At 38.3% G+C, this 21,056-nt stretch overlaps 1 protein-coding gene across 7 annotated transcripts in view; it reads right to left on the bottom strand.

Moving 5' to 3' along the window:
- MAPK10 (mitogen-activated protein kinase 10) overlaps positions 1-18,295 on the bottom strand; it is a 191,400-nt gene extending 173,105 nt beyond the window's left edge. For 3 of the 7 annotated variants that reach the window (XM_074904936.1, XM_074904938.1, XM_074904932.1), the window contains exon 1: positions 17,916-18,287. Coding sequence is in view for 3 of the 7 variants with exons in the window: in XM_074904932.1 (XP_074761033.1) it covers positions 17,916-17,918 (3 nt within the window). In the remaining 4 variants the exon portion in view is untranslated. Of the gene's footprint in view, positions 1-13,257; positions 13,378-17,915 lie in introns of all 7 variants that reach the window. The other 4 variants (XM_074904937.1, XM_074904935.1, XM_074904939.1 and 1 more) reach the window with 3 other exon arrangements.
- Positions 18,296-21,056: the final 2,761 nt, after the last annotated feature.

The following is a 21,056-nucleotide window of genomic DNA, read 5'->3' as shown; positions in this document are numbered from 1 at the left end:
ATGGTACTTTGCAAACAAACATATCATATGCAAGGACAAATCAATTAATTCACTGACTTAATTTTAAGTCTTAAAAGTCAGCTATGATTTACTATTCTATGTTCTATTTATTGGAAAACACAGGACTGACAAGTCAATGCAAGTAAGAAATGCTGATGATGCATTGTGCTAGTGAATTAAGCCATTAAATTCTACATCATGGAAAATAGTGCAAAACACCCATGCACAAAAAGGTCAAATTTTTTGTCCTGAGGAAATAGCTTAGTATTCCACAAATGTACTGCATTTTATATCTCACAAAAGGAAATAACAATAAACCCCAGCATAACTTGGTTTTGGCTTGGCGCTTTTTTTTTTTTTTTACCTCCCCATTTTATGTGTTATGGGGAAGCCATCATTAAAAGGCTGATATTTAACGTGAAAAAAAATAAACTGAGTATAAGCACTAAGTGCCAGAAAAGAAGTGTAATATCAAAACAACACCATTCTCTGATGGTACATTTGAGCAATATAATGGCAACATTTTGATACATAGGCAGATGTATCTTGGGCCTCACCCTAACTGAAAGAAAATGCTGCTTGCTTCACTTATTACGAGCAATATTTAACATAAACTCATAATACCAAAACTATATTGAAAATCTTATTCATTCTGATGACTTACTAGCCTAGCAGCAGCTTTGAACCAAAATATTTCTTTTTACTATAGGAGTAAAGTGACTTTAGACATGATTTTCACATTATCCGTCTGCAGTATTACTCAGTATTGAAGATCAAATAATGGCTTAGATCTCTCTTGACACCATTTTTTATTTTCATACATGGCAATAAAGAGCAGAAAATTTTATTAATGTACAACCATGAAATCTACCAGGAGATACACCAACACTGTACACCATGAATATAAATTAAAATTTTGGGGGTTATGGCTAATTATATATTCATTAAAGCTACTGTAAACCATATCAGGTAGAGGTGTAATCAACATGAAAAAGCTCTCCATGGGTTTAGCTGTAATCAACATTACAAACCTCTTCATGTGCCATTAACTGCAATGATTTAACAGATATAAATCCAACATAACAGCATTGTTAAATTTAAGTCTTATTTTGTTTAAATCTCATTCTGCCTCAACCTTACTACATCTATCCCCATTCTTCCTTCATCTAGCTGTTGAGCCTGCTGGTTATCTTTACATATGCTTTGGAGCAGCAATACTCAGTCTTTCCAAACTGCAGCTCAGTGCTACAATACAAAATTCCTGGAGGACAGAGACATTCATTTCATGGACAAACAGCAAGCATTTATGACACACTCTCCCTCAGAAAACTCTTAACTCCAAGTTGAAGCTTTGCATTAGAACATAAGGATTGAAAATAAATAACAACATAAATTTGAAGTGTCAAAAGCAAGTGCCTCATATGGGGAAAAAAAAAAATCAGCAAAAGAAATCACGCAAAACACAGGTACACTGTGTTTTTGTCATCTCTGTTCCCCAGCCAGAGACATGGTGCCCACTGAAATAACTGAAACGGTTACTGATTTCTGGACTGGACAAAGGCAAGAAAAATTTCATAATCTTTCACAGATTATGCTACTCAATGAATTAACGATTTACTGATTGAATAAAGGAGCCTCTTAAGCAAGGAATTTTGTTTCATTTCCAGAATGGCTACTAGACGGTCTCATTACAGCCAAGGTTTTCAAGTTATAAACTTGCTAGTCTGAACTTTGCTCTGTATCTTGAACCTGAATGTTTCTCATGGAGACGAATTTTCATGGTATTATGTTGAAGAATTCATTTAATTTTCTTTAAAGTGTTTAACATCATACTTATCACCTTGAGCTCCACTGGGCACAAAACAACCCTGCAAATCTAACCCAAAATCATGCTGCTGTTCTTCAGAGCATTGCACACAGTATTACTTTGAGCATCTGGTTTTTGAAATATCCACTGAACCTTTTCAGGGGCAGTTTCTAACATAGAAGCAGCAAAGGATGAAACTAAAAAGCAACTCATTCTGAGAGGAAAGTACGGACACTGGAAAGGAACAGACGTGATGGGTGCAAGACAGCAGCAGAGGAGGTACAAAGGTTTTATCAGTAAGGCACAACAATAAGAATAACTTGATTCTGTAATTTATTTCAGAAGCAAGTTCTGAGGCAAAATACTGGTATTCCTGATGACTGAAATAAAAAAGAAAGCTTCCTCCTCTTCACCCCTCCCAAGAGCTCTGAATGGGATCGAAACCAAGAATTCTGCTGACTTCTGCAGGAAGGAGAGGAAAGGAGTTTAGGTAATGAGTAGAAAGGCCACATTTTCTCTGTTTGGGGGTTGCTTTTTTCCCCTTCATCTCTCCAAAGTATATTTAGAAGACACTTCTGTTAAAAAGATATAGATAAGTGAAAAAAGTTTACAGCTATAAAAATGTACAGAAGGCTAAGACAACTATGTCTAGCATTTGTGCTTCACCATTATCTAAGATTCTAACTTTCACCTTTACCATGCAAAAAGAGTATCTTGGAAAAAAGGTGAAAGACATTAGACTAAAAGAACTAAATAGCATGTAAAAGAACTGCATTAGTTGTGAAAATTACGTGTATTTTAATACAAGTGCTTAAATTGCAGACAAAGTAGGCAAAGCAGCAGTGTTTATATAGAGCAGCAAGAAACAGAGTAGGCAGTGGAATAGAAGTAACTCACTTTGCAAGATCAGAAGCTTCAACCGAGCTTTGTAACCCAGCAGGTCAGGTAACAAAAGTCTGAGGCTTGATGACAAAAGCTCTGTACAACGCATTACTGGAGAAGGGCATAAGCATGCAGCTGCTAGTGAGGTTGCTCAACAAAGACAACTGCTGTGGAATAGCATAGTCCTACTTCAGGGATAATCATTTGTACCCAGTTTATCTACTTAGCCATGTAGATCTCATAGAATCATAAGATGGTTTGGGTTGGAAGGGACCTTTAAAGGCCATCTAGTCCAACCCCCCCTGCAATAAGCAGGGACATCTTCAGCTAGACGGCGTTGTTCAAAGCCCCATCCAAACTGACCTTCAGTGTTTCCAGTTTGTTTCTCTGGGCAACTTGTCCCAGTGTTTCACTACCCTCATAAAAAATGTCTTCCTTATATCTAGTCTGAATCTATTCTCCTTTAGTTTAAAACCATTAATCCCTGTAATAAAACATATATGGTATTTGTTATTAAAATCTCAAGTTATGGTTAAATATATTATTCAGTAAATTAAATATAAAAAGAGATTGTGTTAATGTCAGATTGTATTGTAATTGAACTTTGTTGTGGTCAGACAGTGTTATGGTTCTAAATGTTTTTGCACTTTACATGTAACCTAAGGTTTAAAAAGAAATAAGAAATAAGGCATTATGTATATAGTTTTTATGGTTAAAATCAGTTGTTAAAAGGGAGCTAAAATGGCCGCCGTCTTCAGGCCAAATGGTGTTATGTCTAGACATGTCTGGACCATGGATACAAGCACACCTGTGCCGAGTCATCCCCCTCCTCCCCCACGGTGGAAAACCGGCGAACATACCCTGGCAACAAAAGCCAGCAAAAGAAAAGCCCGCGAAAAGTTGTTTACGACTTCGCAAACCCCTCAGGGAGCACCCCCACCCTCATGAATATTCATGAAGGCTGCACTTTAAAAGGACTCCGTTTCGGGATGTTAGGTGTGTCTTGGTGGAGCGGAGATTTCCAGACGCACAGAGCGCTGTTTTGCTCACTTTCACTTGCTAATAAATTTTATTGACCACTAAAACAAATTTTAAGGTGGTTATTTCACTCTAAATTGCGACTAATCCATAACATCCCTGTCCTATTGCTGCAGACCCTACTAAAAAGTTTACCCTCATCTTTCTTACTTTCCCCTTTAAGTACAGGAGGGCCTCTATAAGGTCTCCCCAGAGCCTTCTCTTTTCCGGGCTAAACAATCTCAGTTCTCTCAGCCTGTCCTCACAGGGGAGGTGTTCCATACATCTGATCATTTTTGTGGCCTCCTCGGGACCTGCTTCAACAAGTCCGTGTCTGTCTTGTACTGAGGACTCCTGAGTTGGATGCAGTACTCCAGGTGGAGTACGCTCTCACCAGAGAAGAGTAGACTTGCTAATTAAACTCGTTTATGCTTGCAGATGATTAAAAGCTGCTCACTGAGCACTAGAAAGGTTCTCTATGATATTTCCAGGTGTGAGGTCAGAGTTCAAACTTATTTTAGTGATCACTACTTACATCCCAATTTGAACTTTATTGCTGACAGTCAAATCCTGACAGATTTAGAATATTATTTAACTTTTTTCTCTCCTTCCTATTAAAAGCCAAATCATTGTCATGTATGATGGGCTACTGCCTATGTGCTCAATTGTCTCTATGAAGTAATTTTATATATAATATTGTCATTTTTAAAACTGCCACTATTGCCTTCACCCCATTAAAGAAGCAACTACCTTCGCCATTGGATCATGTTCTCTCCTGCCACAATTCAACATTGCTCCTTTGAAAACATCCAAGTAATTCTATCTTGAATCAGCTCAAAGTCTGCTTCGATCTATTCTGATATTTACCAGTTGTGTTATACAGAGCTTACATATAAATTAATCATTAGTCCAGAAGTACTCTTACAGAGGGGAAAAAAAAGTAGTACTTGTGAAAGGATTAGCAATTCAGGTGGACCTGATATACATTTACTCTGAAATCTTGGATACCATGGCTGAGCTGTTATTTGAAGGCCACTAAAGCCTAACTCGATTATAGCTCTCTTCTTTGCAGTTCTTTTAAGTAAGAAACTTTGGATCCATGAAGAAGAGCTTCTGGTCCTGTGTATTAGTTAAACCCTTAAGAAAAGCTGCAGCATAACTAGCTCAGATAACAGTGTCACTGACAAATACATGGGACAGTATGAGATGTTCCTCACTACTGCAAAAGGGGTTTAAGAAAAAGAGGATGAGAGTGACATGCGGCTTTATCTTCTTTTCATTAATGCCACCAGAATCTTGTGTCAAAAAGCCTATGCTTCTGATACCATTCAAAATTTGAGCCAAGTTTCTTTCATTCATTGATGAAAAAGAAGAAACAACTAATGAAAGAGTAGCCTGATAGCCTCAGAACTATTAAAAAAACCCTGCACAGCACAAGGGATGCATCTAGATTGTCTTTGTCCATCCTGTTTCCATGACCCCACCAAGCTCTACTTCATTGGTTAATTGGTGTGGACTATCTGGTGTCCAGACCATTCAGATGAACAAACTCTTGAGCCAACTAATCAAGTCCATACTAAGTTTCAAGTGGAAAAAGATTTGCAGCAATGTGCATCCAAACTGATTGTGGGAGATGCAACCCATGGCAAATTCCTCTTCCAACTGCCCACCTTCAAGATACAATAAAATGTGTCAGAAAGCTTCCTTATATGGAAAGAATTGTATTTAATTTTATAATTTTAACTTCTGATAGCTCTTGGGGGGTATCTTGACAACTATTTAAACTATATATACAAATTATTTTTTTTTTTTTTTAAGTAGTATTTCCCAAGTCAGATTCTACCTGGTAAGAATGCTGGGCAGTTGACCCACACATAACTGTTTCCAACAAAATTTGCTGCAAAATTTATCCCACAACTGCTGACACCAAAAACTTTTGCTGTAATTTTCCTATTAGTTGGTTTGCTTCCTGGAGCTTGTCTTAGGCTTTTACACCACTTATTTTTCAGAGAAAACCTTAACAATGAGACACAAAGGTAGCCTTCAAGCTCAGAAAATGAAAATCAAACAGCTTCTGAGTCTGCACATTTCACTTAAGACTTTTGAATACTTCAGTTTTGACAGTACTGCTTCACATATGGCAGTTTCAGCTGCATGTAACATTGACAGCCAGATATATTTTTTTCCACATTAATGACACATAAGAGCTCAGAAATGAAGCTTGGGTGAAGTGGAAGGAAAGTCTGTGGTCCAGAAACTCAGCGTCCACCAAATCAGAGAAGAAATTTTCTTCAAACCTAGTGCCACTTGAAAAGTAATGTTAAATCAAACCTACAGAATGCAAATATCAGCTGGTGTAAATTGTCCCATTCTTATTGCAATCAGTGTAATTATATAGATTTGAGCCTATGCATGTAAGCTCAACTAGCAATTGCCACAGCTACCTAAAAAAGCAACCAGGTATTCTTGTCTTTATTTTTTCAGATCCTCAAAAGAAAAGCAAAGAATTGTACTACAGGTTTGTTAGACTGAAGAGTATATACTACCTAGAAATCACCGTTTTTATGAAAGGATTTATAGATCATTGCCATTTGTACAAACATGTAGGTATTTTTTGATGTTATTCTGTCATGGAAGACATCCACCAGATTCTTTTTATGCAGCTTGACAGATAATGAAATTAATTTTAAGTACAACAGCAACTCAAGCATTCATAATTCCATAAAAACATCTATCTACACACTGATGGCTGAAATCTAACATAAAATTAATGCAGGCATTTAAGTAGCATTATGATGCACATTTAAGCCATGCGGATCTTTTCCAGGAAAGCTCAGAGAGGATTGTTTGGGTTTTTTAGTTTCAAGAAAAGCATTAAAATGTATTTTTCTTTTTTGCTTGCCTTTTCTTTTTTTTCTTTAATGTTCCTTTTTAAGGATATGAGTCAATCTTTAAACACTAACTCTGACTTTTCTGAGGTAAATTATATACACAGTATTTGAACTAAGTATGAATCAGTGAAGTTAAATGGTGAAAACCCAACAAAAGTAACCACTTAGGTTCAGAGACAAATTTGCTTTGAGAGTACAGGGACAGGAACATTTGAATACCATTATAAGTCATTATGTGATCTGGTTCTGCTGTGCAACCAAGAAAAACTTTCATGTCCACTCTATGAAACACAGCATAACTAACTCCTCCCTGTTTTCTCTTGTGTGCTCTATTTCTATCTATTTCTATCTTAACAGTTTATAAAGCAAGAAAATCCTCCAATCCTTCTCCCCCTCCATGCAGCGTTGGCAGGCCAGAACAGAGAGCACTGACACCTGCTCAGCCCACCCTACACACTGCTCCAAGGAAAGTAACCCTCCCAGCTGAATACCCAACTGGTGTTAACATTTTTCTGGAAACAAAGACAATAAGGAAGCAGATTAGGAAGTCTCTGTATCATATGTTGCATTGATCTTGGTGAACTAGCTTGGGATAGTAGCTGTGTTAACACAAAGCTACATACACGATAAATTACTCCAGAGTCTGCTCTATAAACATTAGCTTTAGCAATGATTGCTTATCTGCCACGAATCAGAACTTCTTATCGAGATGCTATTATATCTCCATAGTACTTTCAAAGACCGGGCAGTCTTACAGTGGGTTCATACAAGAATATTTTTTTTTCTTCTGGGATAGTCCTAATATCTACACCTGACATCACTTTAAACAAACAAAGAAAACCCCCCAAAACAGCATTTGCAGTGCAGCCAGAACTACATATTGAGCACCTAGAAAAGAGGTCATAAAACACAAAATGAGCAGAAAATATTGAGTTAGAAAACAGATTTTTTAACACAAAGAAACTATTTTCATTTTAAAAATCTGACTTCTAGAATATGGGAGGACACAGCAAGAGAAACATTGATGGTTGCTTATCTTGTTCTCACTTTTCTTCACCAAATATTTAGCTAATGGCCACTGAGGACAGAAGTTTTTGCTAGATGGATTTTTCCTGTGAAACTACTGGCTGTTCTTATATTCTTATAGTGATTAAAAACTGTAAGCCTGAACAATTCTGATTTTTATAAAACAAAGCCAGAGCTATCCAACATCCAGCAGCTCAAGAATGCCTATTTAATAATTGCATTTCCTCAAACTCATCACAGGTGAATTGCTGTTATTAATTTTGCCAGGAATTCAGAGCGTATTAAGAACACACAAGTACTGCACCATGCCTGCAAGGTTCACTCTCTTCTTGCCGACCTGCTACTGCACAGCGATCCTCATCCAAAGCAGCAAGGATACTCCAAGTGCTGTAGATGAGGCTGCGGATGTACAGCTTAAATAACCTCTGGATAACCTAACCCTTCTGGATAGTCCTCCATTATCCATATTTGCCTTTGTCCTTTCACTTGTCTGCCACGCTCTATCCCAATACACAACAGTTAAGAGAGAAGCATCATGACATTAACATCATACTTGCTGTATTGCATTGATAACCCTCTATGTATCTCTCTCACTTGTTTTACTCATTTTTTATATCTAGGAAATGACTGCCCCAGGAGCTTAAAGCAGCTAACCTGATGCCTGCATACTGCTGCCTTGGAACAACTTGAGGTAAAGCCTAGTGCAGTGAACCTGAATGTGATCGCTGACACTGTCAGTACTGCGGATGCTTCTCTCTACAAGAGCTGTAACTCTTCACTCAATGCTCCCCATTCTTTCTGATACACACAACAGCTGAGAGAAGGTGAGCAAAGGAAAAGCTGACAGTATTACACGGTATGTTCAGGTTCTGCTCCTGTTGACAGATTGTAGTAAGGCTCTTTTGCTAAGAACAGTACACAAATAGGCACAGAGTCAACACACAACACTGAAAAGTTTAGAAGAGGAAGCAGGAAAAATATTTCCCCATGTGGTTACAAGATACTTCCCACCACTTTATATAGCATGGCTTTGTATGCCATACCCATTAACATCGCTGAATTTACTGCTGTCTTGGTCTCTTTTCCACCCTTCCGTTTGCACCATTTTCTGTGTTTTTTGTTATAGATTTGGCATTTCCATTTATTCTTCTGCAGGCTATTCAAATTATTTTAATACAACTCATAGGGAGCACACTGAAAAACTACTCAAAGATTCAGAAGATATTTGTCTGACATTCTACTCCCATATTCTACTGCAACAGCCCTGGAAGTTTTCCATGAGGTTGGGAGGGGAGCCTGCCAAATACTGAACTAGCTTGCCAGGTGGCACAGAGTTATTTTTTCCACCAGCAACTCAAAAAATACAACAGATACAAATATTCTATGTGATACATTCACAGGTCACACCTGATGCAGGGAAGTACTAAGTTTGTAAAGTAAGTTCATTCCTTTTCAATAAGCACAGACTGACATATGGCAGAATAAAAGCATTTGCTCCATCAGTATTTCCAAGTGAAATTAAATAGCTGAAGATCCCTCATAGACAGATATCTGCACTTGAAATTTTTAGAATAATTTCATTTTCACTGTTTAAATGCGCAAATAGCTTGACTTTTCCTACACCAATCTAGGCTACTGGAGGAACAGACATAGTTACAGCACAGAGCTATGTCCATTTATTTGCAAGCATTAAGAAGGACAGCAAATCTTCACTCTCCAACTAACTTTAAAAATAATTTTTAAAAAGTATCAAACCCAAACATCTAAGAACCATATCATATGCTCCCAAAATTCTGAGGTACTGCTAGGGAAAAATTTTGGAGGGAGTGTTACACACTTTTGAAGTCTCAAGATTTCACAGACTCCAGCTTCATTTTTTTCAGAAATAAGGACAAAAAGCCTACTTTTTATTAAAAGAAAACTCATAGTTTCTCATATGTATGTGACACTGAGCCTAGGGCATTAAAAAACCCAAACACCAAAAGAGTTGACAATGCTACATTTTAGTATCATTTTATTAAAATACTAACCTTACAGGCTGCAGGGATCAGTAAAGACAAACCAAGGGTGAAGGATATATATCAGAATGGGAAGTAACAGCATAAAAAAGAATGCTATCTGATTTTAAAAGGGAGTGAAAACATCCTGCAAAACAATATTCTGAAGAGACAAAAAAAAAATCCAAAAAAAAAAAAATCAACAAGAAGAAATGCAAAGGCAGGAAAATTCCCTTTTATGGACATTTCCAGTGAAGTTTATTAAAATAAAAGTTGACTGAGTGGTTCCACTGAAAAGCCTGTAATTCAAAGTGAAGATCTCAGTGCTTTCTGGAAAAAAATCCAGCCTCCTTGAGGAGTTGAGAAGGTGAACACTTAAAGTGTTGACATTTAAAGATCACTTCTGGAAAACCTTTATATGTAGTTGATCACATGTCAAATAGCATTTGGAAATATGCTAAGGCAACGGTTCTCAAATGGGAAAAATATGGCTTATTACATCAATATTGTCACCATCAATGCCACCATCAATAACAGATAATAAATTTTTACATGTATCATATGCAGCAATTTTAATATAAATAGGCTTTTTCTATTGAAGGCAAAGGAGCAGAACACAGGTTTCTCAGAGAAAATTGTGGTCTGAGTTCCTTGATACAAGTCTGGTATAACTGTACTAAACTCACTGGAGCTATACTTGCCTAGATGGAGTTTAAATTTTCTCTTGTGCACTTAGCCCTTAAACAGGGATGAACATAAGAGAAACCAGCATAATGTTTCATAAAAATATGCAAGTTGCAAGATACCAAGCCAAGACTCTCTAAACAAGAAACATTTAAGGATCTTTATATAAATGCTAAAAAACCCCCAAAAAAACCCCAAGAAAACCAAACCAAAATAAACCTCCAAATTTATCCCAGGTGCTTTGTTCATCTGCATAAATATATCAAAGCCTCTCTCACATTATTTCTACCAAATTACTAACTCAGCTTTACAACACTCCCATCACCCATAGCACTAAACTTATCTTCATGTTAAACAAAATATCCTAAGTTTTTTCATTAGCTGCTCTTTTTTGTGCTTAATATTGGGATTTTTGTTCTCCAGATGCTACTTTTCCAGACCATTTTAAAAAGTTGAATGACAGTTAATTTGACAGTTATATGCTAAGTTTTAGACCTTGTTTCTGATTTCACATACAAGTTCCACTGCTATAAAGCTTGCATTTTCATGAACAGAAATGGCTGAATGCAAAATACAGTTGTACATTCAAAGTGATTTGTATACTTTAACAACCAATATTAACTGGAGTCTGCACAGAAAGCATAAGCATAAAATTATTATAAAATAAGATTATTATAAGATTATATTATATATTATAACATTAACATAAAATGTTTAACTATTTTTGTCTGATAAAATTATGTCAGTTGGGAGGAAAACTCTCCACCTATGACATCTCCAAGTTCTTTTGATTCATATCATATACTGCTTCTGAAAACCTGCCATTTGTACTGATTACCCATCCTAAAATCTAAATTGGGAAGAACGAAGCTGGAGGACATGACTTAGATGTGCATTGAACTCAGAGATGAAGTACACTGAATGGAGCTATTGGTGCGTGTTTCAAATACCACACAGCAATATCAATAGCTACAACGTTAGGACAAAGACATCTTGGTGACCTGAGGGACAAATGATCAAGTCACACTGCTTGTAGACAGCAGTGTCTTTGTATTCCAAGATTAGCACTGCATATACTACTAAATGTAAAGTTGCTAAGAGTAGGGATTATTCTCACCTAGCTTCTTCAAAAGAGATTTTTCTACATACAAGCAATTTTTAAAATGTTAATGGTGAGAGAAACTGAACTGCCACACCTATGGGCTAATCGTATTAACATGTCCACAACACCATAAAAATTCTGTGCAACTTTTCTTTAGCTACTCTACATTATGGACATGTTAACAAAACCCTTGATTTGCTCAACACTTTCAACTACCATAAATACTTTACTGTTGCCAGTTTATTTAAAACTCTTATTATCCACAACTAGAAGGTTAGCTATGTGCTCTTAAACATAGAAATTTAAAAATATTTTTAAATGGTTGTATGGTTTTGGGCTTTATCATGAATTCAAAACTCACCCAGAACCATTCATGTAAGAAAGGTTAAGTGTCACAGTTTTTAGAGTCCACATATTAAACCAAGATATGGTCTGTCAAGAATTGCCTTAGGACAAATACAGTAGGTCTTAAAAGTTATAAGAAGTTAGAAATATCATAGGAGCAACACAGGGAGGGTTTTAAGTTCTACATAAATGTTTTGCTTCCACTGGACGTCCACAAGTCAAGGATATGAGTATCCAGACTGGGACTCTTCATGCCACAAATCACTACTCATCTCCAATTTATGGTTTCTTAGGTTTCAACAGAATGCAGATTCTTTCAACAGACTAGTAGGCTTTCTGCTACTTTCTCGCTAATTTCACTCCAGAGTAGAGTCAATTTGATTTAACTGACACCTGTTCAAGTTTTTTCAGCAGCTCTACCAAGTTCCATCAGAGCACTCATTTCGTTACTGTTATATTAGCCATAATCACTACTGCCCACCAGTCAGTACGTACTATGTGTTTCCAGCTCTGCCTGACCTACAGAGTTCTGTCTTCTAACGAAACAGTAGAAACATTTAAGTGACCTGGATCTACACCTTATTTGTATAATAGCGACAGAAATAAATTCTGACACTGGCCACTGGTAAAGGCCAAATCACACAAGATCTGTGTGAAGTCAGCTTGGATCTGTGGCTTATTTTTAAAGCAGTTTGCTTGCAGTTTATTCTGGTTATGGTGACTGCAGCTGACAAACATCTAGGTAGTATTAAGGAAAAAAACCAATATAAGCTTGTTTTGAACAGAAATTTGGTTATCTTCAAGAGTTACAAGATTTCACAATAATTCTGTCATTATTACATAGGACATCTAAAAAGAGTTTCTCATCTCCCAAAGATACATCAAAGCCATCAAAGAAATTACCAGGATCAAAATTACTTATTATGCAAGAAATATGCATTGAAATTGTTAGTTGACTTACATGTAGTTAAAACTACAGAGTATTTTTTAAAAGGATATTTCCTTTTCATCACTATTCTCAAAATTAATTTTCCTGTCCAAGATTAAAGAGATATATGTTCAAAAATTCAGTCAGGATTCCTCACAGTCTTCTTCAGTCATCTCAAAAAGTAAAACATCCTTTTCTCTCCCCCACCCAAACCAAAGAGACAAAACATTAATTACAAAAATTGGTGTAAAATAGTGAATATATCCAGCCCAGAACACTGCGTATGTAGGATTTTGCTTTTTATTATTTCATTATCTCCACACTTATCCAAACCATATTCCCCATGTGCTCCATCTGATAACTACTTGTACAATGAAGAAATTATACACTTCACAGAAGTATGTATAAGAAGAGAGCACTGTGCTCATGTGTACTAAAAATTATTAGAAGTTGTAATTTTAATGTTCCACTCCCAATAAAATACAATAATAAAAAAAATCAGCATGCACTTTGGCATTAAGCCCTATAATTTTTTGCCAAAGAGTATCATTTAATAAAATAATACACTGTTGACTCACCACAGCATGTGCTATGTCTCATCTATAGGAAATAGTTCAAACACATCAACTTCATGCATGGGTTGCCATAGCTGATATTTGAGTCTGGCCTGCTGCTGGTACAGGTTTCTTATACTAGCCCTAAGCACAAAAAAAAAGAGGAAGAAACATTTAGGGTTTATTTTTCAAGTCTCATAGACACAGAAAAAGTTAAGTAAAGAAAGCCCAGAATGTCAGTATTTGGACATCATATAACTAAGACTTAAGATTTTCCTCCGATAGTACTGTAATGCATACAGTTAAAAGTAGTATCTGTACCATAAATTTTCCTTCTTCCATACAAAGAAGAACAGCTAGAGATAGAAAATAATGCAGAACAAAATGTTGTTTAAATGGGAGAGAGGTGTCACAGTTATTTTCCCAAAGAAAAAAAGAAACAAGATAAAAAACAAGGCAGGCACAAGAACTCATGTTCTAGACTGTTCAAATTGCAACAGATGGCTCTAAAAATCATAAAACTTCTATAATAATTATTTTTGTTGCTATCCTATCTTTTTCAGGTCAGATCCTGCAAATTTGTCTTTGGAATACGGAAGAGCACACAAGCTTTCACTATAACAAATTGAAATTTGTACGCAGCCATTAATACCTGGAGGATTGAAATTAAATTTGACTTGCAACATTATGAACAGCTTTAAAAATTGCGCTAAGGATATATATAGTCATAAAAGGCCTGTGACTTCCTGTTGTTTATCAAATTAGCATCCTCTTAAAAACAAAAACCAAAACGTGACAAAATATGTTCAACTGACAAGGTGCTTGCAGTTAAGAAACTTACAGACAATCTCAAGAAACGTGGTAAAAAGCAAATGTTGTGGTATTAAGACAGTGAAAGAGGAACAATCAAGCATGTGCCACTCTGGTGTCTAACCACTGAACAAAATTAGGTGACTAATATTAGGCAATTTTCTTACCACCGTTTCACAACATGTTTTCAGATACCTCAGAAGAGAACTAAAACTTTGTACTAAGTATAGAAGATTAAAAATCCTTATGAGAAAGCAACTGCTTAACCAGAGGGCCCACTACACTTCACTGAACTGCGGCAAGAGTTGCACATACTCAGGCACCCTGAAATCCCACTTCAAATAGCAGTCCCTAATTTCCTGGGTTATCTGAATCCTGGTGAAGCAGCTATTGACCTGACTAGAAGGCTCTTCTGGACCTCCAACTTGTACTGTTTATTACAATGTAAAAAGCTGACAGCAGTCCTGGGAGACTAAACCACCCAAAGTTTCCCATGTCACTACTGTGATGGGAACAAGAGTCTGAACTCATGTGGTCATCAACTTCTTTCTTAATTTAACTTGGAAGCCTAAAAATACAACAGCTGCTTTTTCTTTTTCTTGATGTAACAAGGGCTCTGACTCTGTCCTATGCTCCAGGCATAGCCAGGGATATCCTAAGGATACATAAAAGCTCATGACTTCACATCCCTTGTGAAGAGATGAAGCTGATGAGAACATTCCACTGCCACTAGTGAGTTCATGTACCAAATCCTTTATAGAAATCTCACTATATAACAAACAAACAAGACTGGAAAGTATAAGGACTTTAATTTCCTGTCCTTTTCTTCTGACAACCCACCAAGACTGATTCTAAATCTTGCTAAAAAAGCTATGACTATCGGGCTAAAACACAGTGTAACAGCTCAAGGAAAGCTGTGTAACTTTTGCAAACAGTGGACAGGAGACCATTAAATTCTGTCCCATCCCCTGTACTGCTTTTGATCTATACTTTAATCTCACTATCGCAGAGTAAGAGTAAGGTAATATAGCCCTAACACCTGGTATTTCACACTAATTAAAGTTGTTATGTTGCTTTCATTTTTAGACCATCAGTTTTAGATGGTTACTTGAGTTTGGGGGGTTTTTTCTGTGAGAGACTGTTTTCCTTATGTTTGCCTCCATAGATGGTACTGCAATAAATAACAGCAAGTGCAGCATTTTTTCTTTTAACTGGTGCCCTTTTATGAGGGTTAATTTTTCTCGCAAGTGGCCTTCAAAACAGTAAGCATGCAAGAACCATAGAAAAGGTTAGCAGAATATCAGCATTGGAAGACAGGTTATATTTATATTCAGTATTGTGGTCCAGTGAAGTCTCTCTCCTTTTCTTCTGATGACACAACAGAGCAGCAACTGTGGTAATACTGCAATCACTATGCTTTTAGGTCATGATTTCTAGTAGCGATATTATAAGCTCAAAATGCAACCAGTGGAATGGCAAGGGCTATGGGTATATAAAGCTTGACATTAAAAAAAAAAAAATTAAAACTTTCTTTGTTTTGAAAATTTATCAACAAGCTGGTGATATTTTCTGTTGTTCAGGAATTGTCCAAAGAACCAGGTAGCTTCTACTGAACAACAGTTTAAGTGATAACCAATTTTAAAGCTGGGGACCTTTTTCTAAATGCAGCTTTTCTGCCTTCCAGATCTTAATAAAATTACTGCCAAAAGCAATGCTAAACCCTTCTCCTTTGGGCCTGTTTTAGCTCTCCCTTAAATTGCACAAGTTTTGCAGTGGACTGCAAACTACAAGTGAGCTTTATGACAGTCTCCAGTACTATGGTACAATGGTAGGGAAATTTTAATAGCTCTCCCTTTGCTTTCACAAGCTAGATCTGGTACTGTAACACCGCTGGAAAATATTTTTTCTCGTAATTATTGATCCAGTACTATCAAATCTCTAAATAATAGCTGCAAACATGGCAACCACTGACAGTGGAGGGAAAAAAAAAAAAAAAGAAACTACAAGAAAACACTCATCCCCAAGGTCTAGCTCATAAAAAGCCCCTTCAGTGCACACATAGATTTCCAAAAATGAGAGGAACATTTTCTAATATCAAGCAGGCAGACAGGCAGCTGAAGGCAACTTATTTTTCACATTAAGCAAATTTTGCCCTCATCCCTGTAATTTTAATACTCCTCATCTAATTACAACATGACCCTGACAAATTATACATATTTTTAAACAGCAGGAGAGAGCAGTGCTCAAGAGTGCAGTTTACTGAGAATGAGAGAAAAAGAATATTGTTTAATGGCTCAGATCAAAACACCTTTGTCATTCACATCTGCGTTCCTAAAAGAAAAAGTCCTTATTTGAACCAGTTAAAAAGGTATTTCTGTGATGCCTTTCCTGGCAGAAAGAGTGAGCACACGGCAGAAGCCCCACAGAAGAAAATAGTACTCCAGAGTGTCCCTGGCTAGTGACTACAGAGCAGTGTTCTGAAAGAGGGTTAAAATATCAGAGATTTGGTGCACTCCACTTTCCCCAAGGCACGGGAACCAAAGACAGCTTGTATGTGGGCAAAGAAACAGTCCTGTGCAGTGCCAACACCATCCTATTCTATCTTAACCTTTCTCTTTTTCTGAAGCTGGCCTTGCAGGACAAGCTCTGTGTCCTCCAGGCAAGCTGATTTCAGGCTTCTCATGATCATCTACAATATACTCATTTGCATTTTTCTCCTAAAAAAATTTCTACTCTATGCCATAATTTTCTTCAAAATCTGTATTTTCATATAGTGTTGGTCTACCTTTAAACAAATCTCTGGCAAAACTCACAGTGAACATGTCAGAGGAGGGGAAAGCTGCACTGAGGATGTCATGAAGCTATGCAGCAAAAAGAGCCCATGTAAACAAGCTTACAGTACATGAATGGTGTGAACCATGCCTATCATGATTCACTGGAAGCACCGTCTGCTTATTAAACAATGCTGTAACACTTAATTATCCAAGTCAAATTTGTATTATTTCTGATAAGACCTCTCTGCAGTAAAAAACAAAACCAACATTTCTTCCTGTAGCTTTTCTGCCAGAGGATTTCCCTGCAAAGCAACATTGATTTCACTGCAGTATCTACAGACTGTTAATTCTCTTTTGCAAAATAACTGGCTGTAGCACGTTGTAAACACTTCTTCTAAAAGCTCTTCGTGGTTCTGGAAGACCCAATGGGCCAAGTTGTTCATTGCATCTGAGAGTAATGCAGAAGAGTGATGATTACCTTAAAAGACCACTTTCTTATAAACAACTCCCATCTCCATATCCAACACAGTTTATCAAAAATACTCACTTCTCCCCATACACAGTTTTTTCTTTTTTTGTCATTCAACCACTTTGCAAAAGGCCAAGACTTCTGTCCTCTGGATCTTCTAGTTTACCATTATTCTCTCTTCTTTATTTTTATAAATTCAAATGGCTCTGTATGGACTATGTAACCCAAGTAATGTACTCATTTCTACTGAATAGCAAGCCAAGACACCTCCTTCCCCCAAAAGCCCCCAAGCAGTGTTATAGGTGATGAGGCTGAGTAAAACACTACTGTTTACATGAGCCAGCTGGTAAAGCACTATCACAGTCCCGTCCATGATGTGCCTCTGCACTGCTCTCACAACCACTGGTCACCTAAAGCACCCAAACAGAAAAGCTCATGCACACCCAAACACAGGAGAATGGTGGTTCTCTGGCCACAAAATGTACAGCTGCAGCCTTCTTGTTTGGTTAGCAGTTTACTTCATTAACCTGTCTCTCTCTCCCATTTTTTTTTTTTTAAACAGCAATCAATATTCATCACCCCACCCTGCAAAAGCAGTTAGTCATAGAATATTAGCATCAACCACCTACCATTCCGTGCTTGCGAGCTGTTCTCCTCGTCCAGAAACCTTTCCCCCAAACTGCGACTTTAGGTGGTATTTTTAAATCACATCCCAAACAGTGCCGAGGAAAAGATGGGCTATTTATAACAATAATAAAAAATAAAAAGATGGGCAGTTGGATTCGAGGTAAATCACGGTTTTCCGTTAAAGAATTAAAGCCTGGGGGAGATGATAGAGCAGAACAGAAAAAGGGGAGGCAAAATATCTGATAATAATGAAATAAAAGAGAGGAAAAAAAGAGTGGCTTGCTGAATCACGCTCTTTCACTGCCTGGAAACCATTGTGCAGAGTGATGCTGGCTGTACCATTGTGGAACCTACCAGAGGAGACAGGCAGGGAGCTTGGGGAATGGGGCTGCTATGGCAACTGAAAGGAGCACACATGACGTCAAAGCACACTGAGGTCTCGCAGGGGGAGGGAGAGAAAAGTCTAATCTGCAGCCACAGCTAACCGTATCTCCTGGTGAATCAGGGGACAGGGCAGGCTGCAAAGGGAAGCTGAATAGGCTTCTGTAGCACTTACCAGCACCAGAAGCCGAAGCATCTGCAGCATCAGGGAGCTAGTCAGGACAGAGAGGAGGTAGTAATAGCAGTGTAGATCTGCTCTTTTGTTTACATTATTTGCTATACAAAGGCATAAATGTCCATCACCCTAAAAAAAAAAAAAAAGCAGCCACATATTTTAAAATCATTTAAGTTTTGGGGGATGTGTATGTTAAAAAAACCCCCACACATCTCCTTCATAGCCACTGAACACAGCTATTCATGCTCGCAAATATGAATATAGTGCTCGCATGAACAAACAATGCAGGTCTGAGAACAGAGTCCCTCAGAAGCCCAAGGAACCACTAGAGACCTCCCCATCAGCAGAATGTTGTGCCCACTACTAGAATGCCCTAAAACCCCAGACTAAAATCTTGCCACTTCTAAAAGGTCCCATTGCACAGGGGCTATATTGCATTTTGAGCTCACAGAACCACCACAGAACCAGAACCAGGTCACGACTTCTGATGTCCTCAGGTTTAGAAGTTATGCAGACATTGCTTCTGCATACATCAAACTGCAAGATGCCTCTTCTCTTCTGACATTAAACAGCAAAGTGCACTGAACTAGACTTCCATAAGATTTAGGCTGGGATAAGAGCTGGCCAGAAATACTATGGTGAAATTTAATCTTTCTGGAATACCTTTGAAAAACAAACCATTTCATTCAGTGTATCAATTATGCTGGTCAAGATGAGCTCCAAGGAATTCAATGCATCTTTCCTGCCAGTGGTCTGAATATTCCGCAGTCTTTACCATGGCCAGAGCCAAATGTGACCTGGAACTCTAGCACAGACATTATCTAACTCGGGTAACTCTTACCTTTCAGAGGACCATCCAAATGCATTTAGCAAGGCTGTACACTGACATGTAACACTGTCGTGGTTTAGGCCCAGCCACCAATAAAGCACCACGCAGCCATTCACTCACCCTTTCCCCCTGCGCCGGGAAGGAGAAAATGAAGGAAAAGGCTCTGGAATGGAGATAATGGCAGGGAGGGGCCACTCATCCATTATGGTCACAAGCAAAAGACAGGCTCCTTAGGGGAACAAAAAAGGACATTAATTCAAAACACTAAACCCAACACTCAACAGATAGAATGGGACAGTGAGAAGATTTACCATATCTTAAAAACACCTTCCCCTCACCCTTCCCTTCTTCCCCCACTCAGCTTTGTTCCTGATGTCTCTACCTCCTCCACCCCAGTGGTGCAGGGGCAGGGGATGGAGGTGCAGTCAGTCCACCACTTCTTCCTCCAAGGTGGGGGGAAGCACTCTTCTGCATTCTTCCCCCTGCTCCACGGGGCGTCCCTCTCACGGGGGACAGTCCTCCACAACTCTCTGCCATGAGTCCTCCCCACAGGATGCATTCTTCTTGAGATGGTCCGGCATAGGTCACCTCCATGTGTTGCAGTCCTGAGCTACAACAGCAGGGGCTGCTTCTTCCCATAGAGTCCAGGGGTCCTCCCCAGGGCTGCAGGTAAATCTCTGCTCCTCCAGTCATTCCCATGGGTGTCAGGGTGGGCAGCCCTGCCATCTCACCATGGGATACAGGGGGCTCTCTGCTCCGGTGCACCTCCCCCTCTTCCTCCTTCCTTCCACTGACCTCAGTGTTTGCACAGGTGTCCTTCTCGTAACACCTCCCCAAAGTCCCCAGCCCCCTCAGGTTCCCCTTCTTAAATACATTATCACAGAGACACAGCCACTGTTGCGAATTGGCTTGGCCTTGTCCGAGGCAGGTCTGATTTGTAGCTGAGGGAGCTTTGAGAAGCTTCTCACAGGGACCACCACTGTAGCCCCCTCCTCCACTGTCACAAACCCCACCACTCAAACCCAGCACAGACATGATCCATAAACACTTAAAATGTTTAACATAAAATGGATGAAGTGAAGCCATTGGCTGTGTTGGGCCCCTGAGCTACAGGTTACCTATCCTTCTATTAACTATATCATGTTCCTCCACCCTCCTTTGTTCATTAGCCTGTTTCTTCTGTATGTTCTTCTATTGACATCTATTTTTTGGAAGTGAAGTTTTTCATCTTGATCTGTGTATCATTTGTGCATACATATATATATATATATATATATATATATGCATGAAAGCCTGAACCAGTCCTCTAGTAATAAAAAATTATATAGTTTCAACTTTCTCACACTGGGGTGTTTGTTTTGTTTTGTTTTTTAAACTTACTTAACAGCTCTATCACAAGCTAGGAATCACCACAGAAAGTTCTGCCCATGGTCCACCTTATACTACAGGAGGACTGGATGGAGCATAGTGAAGAAGAATGCATAGGTACATTATGTGCCTGGAGAATGTCCTGCCAGTGTCACCTGTGTCCTGAGGAGGCATGAAGGGCAGCAGGGCACAACCTCCACTGGAGTTTGCAAACACCTGCACAGCAGACTTAAAACTATAAGTCAGGCAGTTTTAGTGTGTCAATTAACTGGCCTCAGTAACCATAGCATATTTCACAGAATCATCTCAGTTTGAAAAGACATTGATGATCTTTTAGTCCAACCATGAACCTCATCCTGACTCTTCCCGACTCCACCAGAACCCTCAGCG

Source organism: Athene noctua, chromosome 4 (assembly GCF_965140245.1).
Source record: "Athene noctua chromosome 4, bAthNoc1.hap1.1, whole genome shotgun sequence".
Taxonomy (NCBI): Eukaryota; Metazoa; Chordata; class Aves; order Strigiformes; family Strigidae; genus Athene; species Athene noctua.
Note: the sequence above shows the minus strand (reverse complement) of the source record. Positions and strands in the feature narration are given on the sequence as shown.